Raw genomic sequence first — 12,169 nt, 5'->3', positions numbered from 1 at the left:
CGGGACAGGCCACGGGCTCGGCTGGGGGTGTGGAGGTGCCCTCACCCGGCGCGGGGCCCGTGTGCAGCCGCCGCCGCGGTGCCTGAGCTGGGCAGCGAGGACGGTGCTGAGCTCTGGGCTGCCCCGGCCCTCCCGGGCTGCCCGCCGCCGTCCCCACTGAGAGGGCAAGGCCGGGCTGCCTGTTAGGAAAGAAGGTGAGGCTGTGGGGGCCAGGTGGGTGACTTCTGCTCTGCCTCCTCAGCGCCGGCCATGGCTGCGCCGTGGGAAGACGTCCTGCGGAACAAGCCGGCCATCCAGGAGGCCGCGTCGGTGGCTGTTGACGCGGCGCTTCTGGAAGGCGTCCTGATGCGGACCGAGGGGGAGCCCAACGCGTCGGATGTAAGTGCCAGAGCAGAGTCACGGGACGTGTTCGGTCCTGGCCAGGGTGTGAGTCAGCAAAGCGAGAGGAGCCGGCTGCCATCCCTGGGTTTGCTGAGCCCTCGTTAACGGGCATTGCTTTGCAGTGAGCAGCCAGCTGCCCAGCTGAAGCATGACCAACCTGGGGGCTATAACTCACACCCCATCCTGCTGAGTGCATCTCCCCGAGAGACAGCCCTGTGATACAGTTCCCTTTTTCCAAGGAGAGGTATAGATCTGGAAGGGTTTGGGAAATTGCAAGGAGCCCTGCATGTGTGTGGTGGTGGGAGTTCATCCCTCTCCTAGCCTCTCACCACCCATATGATCCTTTGAACCAGGGGAGCGTCTCTTGGAGGGGCCTCTGTTTTTGGCGTGCTCCCAACTACAAGTCAGCCTTTGCCCCATTCCTGGGATGAGGCAATGGGGACAGGGGTGGCTGGTGCGTGGGATTACCTCCGGTGAATCTGGCAGCTGGCTGGGGCAGGAGCGCTGACGGGGGGCTTGACCTGTTGGAGGGGGATGCCGTGAGGGGTCTTGGAGGAGGAAATACCCCTGTGCAAGAGGGGTGGGACACCATTGGGGATGGGTCCCTGAGGAGCTTGGGGGCAAACAGGCAGCTGTGCTGGGAGCTGGCAGAGGTACGAGGAGGGAGGTTTCCACCACGGGGGCTGCTCCTTGATGTCAACCGCATGGGCAGGTCAGGGCTCTGAGGGAACCTCAAAGGGTAAGAGGAAGAGGGAGCCTGGGAGGAGAGGCCAAACACACTGCCAGTGTCCCTTGTCTCATGTAAAAATCAAGGTGAATTGGGAACTTCTCTCTAGTGTAATATTTTGGCTTTGAGAGTGGCCCAGTACCTGAGCTGTGGGGTGAGCCAGGGGTGCAGAGTGACCCCTGGGACTCAGTGAGCAGGGATCAAAGGAGCTGACTCTGATGGCCAAAACCCAGGACTGGCAAATTCACCTTTTGTCTGAAACTGAGGAGTTTTGGAGACAGTGCTCTCCAGTTAAGGTGGAAACAGAGCATCCTTCAGAGGGAAGCACTCAGCCCAGCTTGAGCTCTGGAGCAGCTGCTCCTGTCTCTGCAGTGCCCCGCAGACAGCTCATAAAGCAAAGCCCTCAAAATTGTCAGGGGTCGGCAGGGTTGAGGCCATGTCTGTCCAGGGTGCACTGGAGAGGGCTGGGTGTAGCTTCAGCCTTCTGACAAGCAGAGGAAGCACCTCTTTAGCCCCACTTAAACTGTGTAGACCTGACTGCTCTGCTGCTGCATCCTTGTTTGCAGGTGGTGAATTATGCTCCCTTAACGCTGCTCCCATCCGCAGTACCAAGTGCCCTGTTTGAACAAGCATACGCTGTTCAGCAAGATTTTAACCTGCTGGTGGATGCTATTAGTCAAAACAAAGAATTCCTGGAGCATACTCTGGCCAGGTAACTTTCTTGCATGTTGCATTTTAATGAAATATTTTAAATGTAAAGCATTTATCACCTTTCAGGCATTCCTACCTTCCATCTGTTTATGTTCTTCAAGCTGAGGCGGGCATTCCTGTCCTCTGCAGAAATTGTCTCCTTTGCTGCATTATTTGTCCTAAGAGCAATTTCCATCAAGCCTCTGTTTTGAGGTCTCCTTGGGCCTCAGAAGATGGGACATCTGGCCAGGAGTTCACTCCTTGCAATGATCTTCAATTTTGCTAGTGTTTCAAGCTTGTGAATTTTTACTTGTGAGCTTGTTGGCCCCTGGGCCTTAAATTCAAATTGCTGGAGTCTTCTTTGAGTCCTGGATTTAGTAGTCTCTTTTAGTCTCGTTTTGCATCTGCCTCTGGCTGGCCAGTAACCACCAGTTCTGCTGCCTGCCTGCAGTTATGAAGAGAAGGTGTTTGTTCCTTCCCCCACATCTGCCTCTGATCAGTCACCCTGTGTCCCCTGCTTTCCCAGCCATGCTGGGAAGGTGACCCGCAAGCTCTGGGTGCTGGATGACTGGTCAGCTCTGGCTCGTGAACTCTGCTGGATTTGTCTGTGGCTGTTGCCCTGTACTGGAATGACCATCCCTGACTGTGGCCCCCATAATCTGTAGGACTGTTGCTTCCACAAAACCCATTTCCCTTCCTGCTGCCCGTTCTGTGCTGCCTATCTGCGCAGGTTCTGCTGGCTCTCTGGCACTGGGGCAGAGCAAAGGGGAGACTGTTTTCTTGTTTTGCTAAAGCCTGACTCCTCAGAGCTGATTCAATGCTTGCGCCTGTTCCAGAGCTTGTGGGGGCACGTTTATACCTGTGGTTAACGAATGCAGTACCTGGGGCTTGTGTGCACTCAGGCGCCTGCCCTGTGCTGCCTCCTGCGCAGTGTCCCAGGACAGCTCCTTGGAGGTGCTGCTCACAATTAGCTCAGGGATTTGGGACCCTGAAGAAAAGGCAGACCTACTCTAGCAGGGCCACTGAAGCACTTGGTACCACAGTGTGCGTGATTTGGAGCCCAACAGGACAAGGGGAATTTGATGAAGCTTGTGAAGCTTCTTCCCTGAGCTGTGGGTGCAGGCACAGAGAAGCTTCTGATTTCTTTCCTGTATCTGCAGAATTCTGCTGCATTTCTTTGCATTTGCTTGTCCTGTCCCTCTGCCCTGCAAATGAAAGTCGCCTCTGCACAGCGGTGCTTTTTGTAGAGTGGCTGTGCTGAGCAAACTGGATTTGCGTTGTTATGCACTGTGGCCCTTGATGAAGAGTGCATTCGTGGTGAGACGCTTAACAGTGCTGTAAGACTTGGTCTAGCCACAGCCCTGCTATTTGTGCTGGAGAATGTCCCTGGTAATTTTTTTTCTGGACAGGGATTAACTTTCTTGTTCTTTTGTGACAGTGTAAGGGGGCTGATCTCGTCTGTCTTTCTCTCTAGCACCATCAAGGTAGATGACTTCACAGCTCAACTCTTCAGAATCCACATGCAAGTTTTGGAGGAAGGCTTGGCTCAGGTACCTTGGCAGGAGACCCCAGTGGTCAGCAGCTGTGCCCCTTTGCACTGCCGTGAGATTGCCTGGTCTCTGTCTGCAAGCTTGCTGCTGTGGGCTTTGAACTGTCCCGTAGTCAGGCTGGTCGCTCCCTATGCTACGATGTCTGGGTTACAGCTTGTGAGCTCAGGACCTTGCCCTATTTGATAGTCATGCCCTTTGATTAGTGCTGCTGGAAACAGTCAGGCCTCAACCGGGAGGATTTAATATGGTTTGTCTTTGTCCTCTGGGAGTCTCGGGAGAGTGCAAGGATGTGTGCTGTGTCGGGACCTGCACTGGACAGGCTGTCCCTACAGAAGCTCCTTCACTCTCATGAGTGTTGTTAACTCCTCTGGAGCACTGAGGAGGGCTGTGGGCCCTGAACAAGGGCCAAAGCACCCACAGGCACATCTTGCAGAGGGTTTTATCAAAATGAAGGTGACTGGATCTGCCCCAGGAGGATTTTGAAGCAAGGTCATCAAAGGGATTTGCAGTTAAAGGCAACAGCCTTTAACTTCACCTCCCCTCTGTTTCAGTCTGTGTTTTTAGGCATAAACCGCTCTGATTACATGTTTGACTGTGGGGTGGATGGGACTCCAGCTTTGAAGCAGATAGAAATAAACACCATTGCTGCCAGCTTCGGAGGCCTCACCTCCCGTACTGCAGTGGTCCACGGGTAAGGGAGCATTTCTGGCCCGTGCCGCCAGGTGCTGCAGCAAGCTGTATCGCATGGCCTGCTGCACTCCGTGTGTTTGCATGCTCTCCAAACTCCTGCTCCCTAGTTCCGGTCGGGGGCTGTCATGGCATTTACAGCTTTTTATTGTTCCACAGGCGGGTATTGAAAGTGCTGGGAAAGTCTAAGGAGGCATCGCGCCTGCTGCCCAACAACCCATCAAAAGGGCTTGCCTTGGGTATTGTGAAAGCCTGGGAGCTCTACGGTTCTCAAAGGTACGGAGAGAGGAGGTGCTGGAGGCTGGGTTATCTTGTCTTCCCTGGGGATGCACATGTTTGGTTTTGAAATTGTGCTTTCTGAGAGGTGCCTGTTTGCTAGACAAGCTGCTCTCGAAAAGCCTGTGGCACCTTGGGGAGAGCAATGTGGTTGTCTTCTAGCACGCAAGGCTGCTGTGTCACAAAGGCAGAGCGGTGCAGAGGGACCCTGGAGAAGTTGTGTGGTTCAGCAACCCTGCACAGAGCTTGCTTTTCCTCCTTGTGCTTATGCCCCATACTGGTTTGGTAGTTACACAGGATCAGTACTGCTATCAGTTTGCGTGCTGACCCTTCGAAACACTGGAGAAAATGAGCAGGAGCAGTGCAGGAAGCCTGAATCACAGAGGTCAAAAGTTGCATGATCCTGGGTGCATGTGGAGTGTTTCTGGGTTTAAGGATGTCCTTGGTATCTCTTCCAGTGCTGTGGTGATGTTTCTGGTGGAGGAAGTCCAGAGGAACATTTTTGATCAGCGATGTGTGGAAAATGAGCTTTGGAACAGGTAAAGGTTAAGTTTTCCTGGGACGGGAAAGGAAGAAGATGGTACCGTTTTAGAAAAGGGAAGCAGAGCAAACTGCTGCCAGATCATGGTGTTTCCCTCAAGGCAGCTTGTGGGGCATCTCCAGGCTCTCCAGGAGGCACAGCATGGCAGCGGGAGCGTAGGAGCAGGCCAGGGAAGGATGGAGGTGTGCGAAATCTGTTTGCTTTTTACTCTGTCACCTACTCAAGGATGAAATCAACACCCTTTGAGTTTAGTGGGACTGTGAGAGGGCATGTCGTGGTATGTAACAGGGCAGCCTTTATCTTGGACTTACCTCTGTGGTCTGTTACGCAGCTCTGTTCAGCATTCCTTTGGTGGCCTCCTGCCTAGCCTCAGCACCCACCTTTGTCTTCTCACTAGCCTCCCAAAATCCTCTCACCAGCTCTTTGCTGGAAGTACAGCAGCCATCAAAGCCTCTGGTCTCTAGGGCTGATTCCTTGCTGATTTTGTGCCTGTGTAGTCCTCAGAGCTGCACCAGCGGTAGCTTTGCTGCGGGCCAAGTCTCTTAGATGAGGCAGTAAGGAGTAGAGCGGCATAAATGAGGGTCCTGCTTGCTCTCTGACTTGGGATTGGGCACAGGGTATTTCACAAAAGCTTAATTAACGAAGCTTCAAACCCATTGTGAAAGATCTGGGCAAAGTAAGCAACGCGGCAGTGAGTGAAGGACTCAGGAGGAGGAGGTGTTTTGCTAAGGTCTAGCCCTGAGCCAGTGCTGGAGCAGTGGGAGGTGTATAGTGCTGTGTCTCCAGATCAGCAAGTCCACAGTGCCACTGTGTGGAGGAAAGACTATAAAGCATGGAGGGGGTCAAACATGCAGAAAATTGCTCATCTGTCTGTAGCTCTTGGCTTTGAAGCCAACAGTGAGTGAATCTGTTGCGTGGGGATAAAAAACCCAAAATATTGACTTCTCTTAGAAACACTTCAGGGGGTGAAAGGTGAATATGGAGAAATCCGGGGTGTTTAGGCACATGTTCTGCTTCCTACAGTATTTGGGCTGGAAACATAGGACGGGTGCTAAAAACTGGGACTGTTTTGGCCGGTAGGATTCCTCTGGCTCCGTTGTACAAAGCCTGAGGTTGTTTGTGAAGGAGTCTACAGATCCTCCTTGCTGGAGCCACCAGTTCTACCTGTGATTTCTAGTTCAGGTGTCTATGCCCAGCCTGGTGACTCTCCCACTCCTCTCTTAACAGGAATATTCGGGTCATCAGGAAGCGATTCAGAGATGTGTTTGAAAAGGGGTCTCTGGATGATGCCAAGAGGCTGTATATGTGAGTATGAGCCAAGGTGCGCGTTCCTGGCTGTGTGTTGGGCACACAGGGCTGTAAGTGGGAATTTGCAACCAAAGGTGGTGGTATGTTTTGAGTGTAAATAGTGACTTTCTGAGAAAGCAGTTCTCTTCCATGCTCCAGGCTGCTGCTGCTTCCCCTTAGAGCTGAAATGATTTTGTTTTCACCGTGGTGGGGTTTTGCTTACACACATCATCAGTCCCTTACAGCTGGAAACATAATTTCCCTCCTTCAAGCCACAGCCTTTAGAGCTCTGTGGGATCTTTACTTCCTCCACATACATCTGCTATGAAAAGTCCTGGCTATTTCAGAGGCTTCCACAGAGACATTTCCTGTTTACTGTTCACGTGATGCTCTGCCAGTGGGAGTTGGGCTGGTTTCTTAGTGCTAGAGGAGGAAGCATTGCATGTCCTTTATGGTATATATGTTGGTTTGAATGCACTCAGTGTCTTGCCTGCTCCCTGTGGAGGCCAGGACGTGCGGGTCACAGACTCCCAAGTGTTGGCAGTTGGTCCCAAGTGTGACGTTTGTCCCATTTCCGGGGTAGTGTGCTTGGAGCTGTACGAGCCTAAAGGAAGATATGGTTTCATGCCAATTTTTTTTCTGTAGTTAGGCTAATTTTTCCACAGTTTGACCTTTGGTGCCTCTGCTGTGTTTAATTAACAAATACATTTGTCATTGCCAGACAGTTAAGGGGAAAGTGTATCCCCTGTACTTCCTCCAGAGCATCCTCTCCTCTTACTGATGAATGCCTTTGCAATTACACTGCCTGGCTGCCAGCAGTTTCTGTGCTGCTTTGCCTGACCACGCACACAGATTGTGTGGCGAAAGCTTGGGTGTGTGGTGCTACAGGTATGCTGACGGCCCTGCCCTGGCAGGAGGTTTTGGTGCCTGGACAGGTTGTTGAGTTGATGTCCTGCCTTGAATTGCCACTGGAGAAGGACCCTGTTCCCTCCCAGCTTCAAGAATCTCCCAGGCCTGGCTCCCGGTGGCAAAAGCTATTAAAAAATTAGGTTCTTACCTCCCTGCTGGGCTGGGTGCCTGAATTATTGAGAATTTGGTTAGTCAGGGCAGAGGCCAGGTGTCAGCTCCCTGTGTCTCGGGACAGGGCAAGCCAGCTGGGGCTCAGTGGAGTGGAGCCAGGGCTTTGCAGTCCTCAGCTTTCTCTGGCAGAGCCAGCCAGGAGCAGAACAGCCCGGGAGGCCAAGGAGAAGGGGCAAATGCTCTAATGTGTTGCCTGACCCTGTTGCAGCCCCCTTGGTGCTGGGGGGTTCGGGCAGGGGTGGGCAGGGACTGGCCTGGTTCTATGAATGCTTCTGGTTTCTCTTCCAGGGACGGCCAGGAGGTAGCAGTGGTGTACTACAGAGAGGGCTACGTGCCAAAGAACTACGACCAGCAGGTCAGTACTGAGTCAGTACTGACCGCTCTGCTCCGAGAAGCCGCCTACACTGTGGCCTTGTCCAGCGAGTTTGAAACGCCCCGTGATCCCAGGGGCATCTGCCCTGTCCTGGGTGGGGATAGTCCCGTCCAGCGTGGCTAATAGCATTGGGAGGCTGTGACTCCGCAGTGCACGTGGGTGTCCCTGACACGCAGTAAGAAAAATGAGTGGCTTTCTCATCCAATAACCACTCATGTGGTGACATCTTACCACAGCGCTGAATTGCTTCTGTACAGTATGGGTTAACACAGGTATTATCACCTGCTTAAAGGGTTTAGACTTGATCTACAGATCACACTCTGTCCTCTACTAGGACTATTAGGCTGCAGGTAATAATAATACAGACCAGATCTTGCTGTTGTCTGTAGGTGGCAGCACTGGACAAGCTGGGGAGGGGGTGCAGGCAAGGCAGTAGACTAACCTGGCTGTGCTGTTTCCAGAGGTGGTGGGAAATCCACATATCCATGTCTGCTTGTTTCTGGAGTGCTATTCCCACCCCCCATCCCTGCCAGGCAGGGAGGGAGGAGGCAAATCGTATATCAATAACTGAACAGAAAAGAGTGGAGAGAACTTTTTTCTTTTTTTTCTGACGGGTTGGTTGCTCTCTTTCTGTCTCAGAACTGGGAGGCACGGTTGTTGCTGGAGAGATCGAGGGCAGTGAAGTGCCCTGACATTGCTACCCAACTCGCAGGCACCAAGAAGGTCCAGCAGGAGCTGAGCCAGCCAGGGATGCTGGAGAGATTACTGCCCGGCCGTGCCGAGGCTGTCACTCGAATACGAGCAACGTTTGCTGGACTCTATTCCCTGGATGTGGTGAGTGTGAGTGGGACTGGAGCAGGAACGAACCTGCAAACGTGTGCTTCGCCTGTGTGATGCTTCTCTTTGGCTAAGAAGATGAGAGGACTTTGTTTGTCCCTGGGGGACCCTGTTGATCCTGCTCAGCCTGTGCTCCTCGCTGATGCTTTGCTGTTGCCATCCTTTCCTGCCAGGGTGAAGAGGGTGACAAGATAGCCGCTATGGCTATCGCTGACCCCGACCGGTTTGTGCTGAAGCCACAGCGAGAAGGTGGAGGTATGAGATGGACTGGGTCTGTGTGGTTTTTCATTGCGGTTCGTGCTGCCAGGAGAGGCAGTAGCTCTGTGGTGGCTCCTGGTCCTGTGCTGAGGGATAAAAGGTGGGGTGGGGTGGCTCGTGGCTACTTGTAGCCACGGGGACTAGTCATGGCAGTAAGGTAGTGCTGCTTCTGGAGGAGCTCCTTAGGCCCCAGAGCTGGGGTGTGGGGAGCCCAGGCAGCACACGGGGAGGCAAAAGCCAGGTCTGTTGGGGCTGCTGGGGCCAATGGCTTCTGCTGTGCTGGGAAGTGCTTGACTTGCTGGTTTTGTTGTCAGGGAACAATCTCTATGGTGAAGAGCTCAGGCAGGTTCTGGAGAAGATCAGAGACAGCCCTGAGAGAACCTCCTACATCTTGATGGATAAGATCAAACCACAGCCATCAATGAATTACTTGCTGAGGGCTCACAGTCCCCTGCAAGTGTCCGAGTGCATCTCAGAGCTCGGTATTTTTGGTGTCTATGTCAGGTGAGAAACGTGTTTGCGTTACGGGGTGGTTACCTGCTCCAGCCGGCACTTGGGTTGGGAGCATTCTCCCCTCTCTGCTGTCTGAGCACAGCTGCAGGGCAGATGTCTCTGGGGAGGTGGAGGTACAGGGGACAGACATGACCGTTCAGTCTCTGCCCCTGTCAGCCACTCTCTGAGCACTGTGTTCAGATGCTGAACTGCTGCTCTGTACCTGCTGCCAAACGAGTTGTTGAAAAACCGCAGAGCTGGTGCTGGCGGTTACTGGTGTAATGGCCACGTGGAACTGGTGTGTCTCATCCCTGATTTCTGGGAGCACTTCTTGGGTTCTGGATGCAGCCACGTGCTTTTCTGAAGCCCTGGTGATCTCAGAAATATCTGAAGGCTTAATGCGGTTGTATTCAACCCTAAATAGCTGCTGCTTTTGTTTAAAACCCTCACAGGCCCGTAGAAACGTTCCCATTGCTTATAAATTAAAGTCCTTCTCATACAATTTTAGAAACAAATGTACTCTGGCAGCGTTCAGAACCTGGCACTGCCTGAGTGCGGAGCAATTGGACTGAAATGGCCCAGCTGAGAAAGGGCACTGTCGCTGGCAGGCACAAAACAGGCGCAGCTCTGTTGTCTGCAGAGACCTCTGCGTTAGCCCTGGGGCCTTTACACGCCAGTTACCTGCCCTGCGCTGTGGCAGGGAATGTGAATCAGATTGTCCAAGGTGAAATGCCGTAAGCTTTCTGCTCTGCAGGTGCTCAGGTGCCCTTTTCTTTGCAGACAGGGCAAAGAGATGGTGATGAACGAGGTTGCCGGCCACCTCCTGCGGACGAAGGCGATCGAGCATGCAGACGGCGGGGTAGCCGCTGGGGTGGCGGTGCTGGACACTCCTTACTTGGTGTGAGGAGGCGATGCCCCATCCCGCCCACCTCGCTCTGCTGCCCGAAGAGCTGATCTGCCGCAGCGATGTTCTCCCTAGGGTGCGCTTACCAAGGTCTGACGTGTTGGGGACTGTGAGGAGGGACTGTGTGGACACAACTGCTCAAACACCCTGTGTGCCAGCCCCAGCTTCTCCTCTGCAATTCCTCCTGCAGGAAGAAGGGACTCCCTTGCGCTGTCTGCCCAGGGGGCCTGGCCCTGTGCGCATCCCAGCTGTGATCTCCCAGCACGGCATTGGCCTGGGTGTTTCCTCCGGGTCTAGCCTGCGGGCAGGGGTACATACAGCAAAGCTGAAGGGTGAATGTGCCACAACAGGCACTTGCGCTGGTCCTAGTTTTGTGCTCCTTGATGCTGCGTTAGAGACACACAAACCGAAAGCCTGGGGACTGGGAGGAGAAAGGTGTATGTGTAAGTAACAGCCTTAATCTGTGGGATGTGCCTTCATCAGTGCCTCTGTGCTTTCCAGGTTAAAGAGGGGAGCCCAGCTCCACATGCCTGTGGCCTCTCCAGCCCTCCTTCAGGTGCTGCTGCTGCCCTGATTTCGACTTTGCCCTGCACCTGAGGCAAGGGACAGCTGCCCTGATGTAATTTGCCGAGGGCCTCTTGCTTGCTTTTGCTTGCCCAACTCCTGCTTTGCTGGACTGGGTACTCATTCCAAATAATGCCCCTGTGCTACACAAGGCAGGCCGCAGTGCAGAGTGCATCTGGCAGGCCCTGTCCTCCCCAGGGGAGGGCTGCAGCTGCTCCTGTTGTCTCTTGCAGCCATGTCCAACAGATCCCCACAGGGATCCCTCAATGATGGTGGCAGATCCAGCATGATTGGAGCCTTGTGTCACAGGCAGTGTGTCCATAAACCCCGAATCCCCAAGGGTGCATGTCGTGCACCAAGCATCTGCCCATATGGCCCAAGAGTGGTGTCAGGGAGCCCTGACCTGGGTAATGGTGCTGCTGGGACTGGGAGCTTTGCAGCAGGGAAGTGACAGAATTGCAGGAGAGGCTGAGTGAGTGCAGCCCCAACTGCCAAGCGCTTCACTCTGGGACTGGCACTGGCGGAGAGTGAGATGTGGCTCCCTCCAGGTTTCATAGAATCATAAATCATTTAGGTTGGAAGAGAAATTTAAGATGAGCAAAAGTCCAACCATAAACCTAACCCTGAATGAATCAGTGGGAACAGCGCAGCAGTGGAGGCATCTAGAGGAGTGCAGGCTCTCCATCCCCACCTCAGCCGAGCAGTTCAAGGGGAGACATAAGAGATGTACCTTTCTGGCAGTGCCCTGGTAAAGCACCCAGGCAGCCTCAGCTCTGCCCTTTTAGTGACACCAGAGAGAAGCAGCGTAAAGCCACTATTTCTGAAGAATGAATGTGCTGATTGACAGACCTGCAGCCTGTGCAGCGGCGCTGCATGCTTCAATCATCAATCTGTCACCTTGGAAAGATTTCAGCTCTGTAAGTGTGACTGATCCTGTGATTCCTGGGTAGTTGTTTTGTTGGGGGGGAGTCGATTACCCTCAGCCAGAGATTAAAATGTACATGCAATCTGAACACTGCTCTTGTGCCAATTTTGTCTGAGACTAGATGTGAAGGGGAGGCATTTGCCTCCTCCCTGGCCAGGCATGGCTTCTGGGCAGCTGTACACCCATGGACAGCCCTTTCATGTACCTTCACCCCGGGGACAGCCAAAGCCAACCCACCAGTTCCTGCTCTGGTTGTAAGGCTGCACAGCACCGTGTCCATGAGGTGTCCTGGCACTCGGCTCTGCAGCGCTGGCCCACCACAACCAGAGGATGGAGAGCTGCTGGTGCGAGCAGTGCCAGGTAAGACAGTCTCCAGGAGGACACGCTCTCAGCCTGGAGCTGTGACAGTGCTGTTTGCTGGAGCAGCAAGGGCACAGGGTTAGCTGCAGCTGCAAGGAGCAGGAGGTGAGCACTGGAGCCAGGCCCCTGAGCTGCTGGAGGCAGCTGCTGGTGAGGCCTGAACCAAAGGTGCCACTGGGGACCACAGGCTGCTATCCATTGCTGTGCCTGGGTGAGGACCAGGCCTGGTGGGGAGGC

General features: G+C 53.8%; 1 protein-coding gene across 1 annotated transcript; it reads left to right on the top strand.

Annotated features, from left to right (window-relative positions):
* The first annotated feature begins 245 nt into the window (after window positions 1–245).
* Window positions 246–11,660, top strand: GSS (glutathione synthetase). The gene is made up of 12 exons (XM_059827151.1): window positions 246–378; window positions 1,675–1,820; window positions 3,273–3,348; window positions 3,900–4,039; window positions 4,195–4,311; window positions 4,770–4,850; window positions 6,080–6,157; window positions 7,508–7,574; window positions 8,232–8,426; window positions 8,603–8,684; window positions 9,002–9,191; window positions 9,960–11,660. Exons 1-12 carry the CDS (start codon window positions 250–252, stop codon window positions 10,081–10,083), a joined length of 1,425 nt encoding a protein of 474 aa, XP_059683134.1. The 5' UTR covers window positions 246–249; the 3' UTR covers window positions 10,084–11,660.
* Window positions 11,661–12,169: the final 509 nt, after the last annotated feature.

Source organism: Gavia stellata, chromosome 20 (assembly GCF_030936135.1).
Source record: "Gavia stellata isolate bGavSte3 chromosome 20, bGavSte3.hap2, whole genome shotgun sequence".
NCBI lineage: Eukaryota > Metazoa > Chordata > Aves > Gaviiformes > Gaviidae > Gavia > Gavia stellata.
The sequence above is the reverse complement of the archived record's forward strand: the minus strand, read 5'-3'. Positions and strand labels throughout refer to the sequence as shown.

What these genes read in the sequence shown, in the direction of transcription:
- GSS (XM_059827151.1), top strand. Translation starts at nt 250, where the DNA reads ATGGCTGCGCCGTGGGAAGACGTCCTGCGGAACAAGCCGGCCATCCAG. An exon ending in TGGAGGAAGGCTTGGCTCAG is followed by an intron (nt 3,349 to 3,899) that starts GTACCTTGGCAG and finishes CCTCTGTTTCAG; the next exon opens with TCTGTGTTTTTAGGCATAAA. An exon ending in ATTTTTGGTGTCTATGTCAG is followed by an intron (nt 9,192 to 9,959) that starts GTGAGAAACGTG and finishes TTTTCTTTGCAG; the next exon opens with ACAGGGCAAAGAGATGGTGA.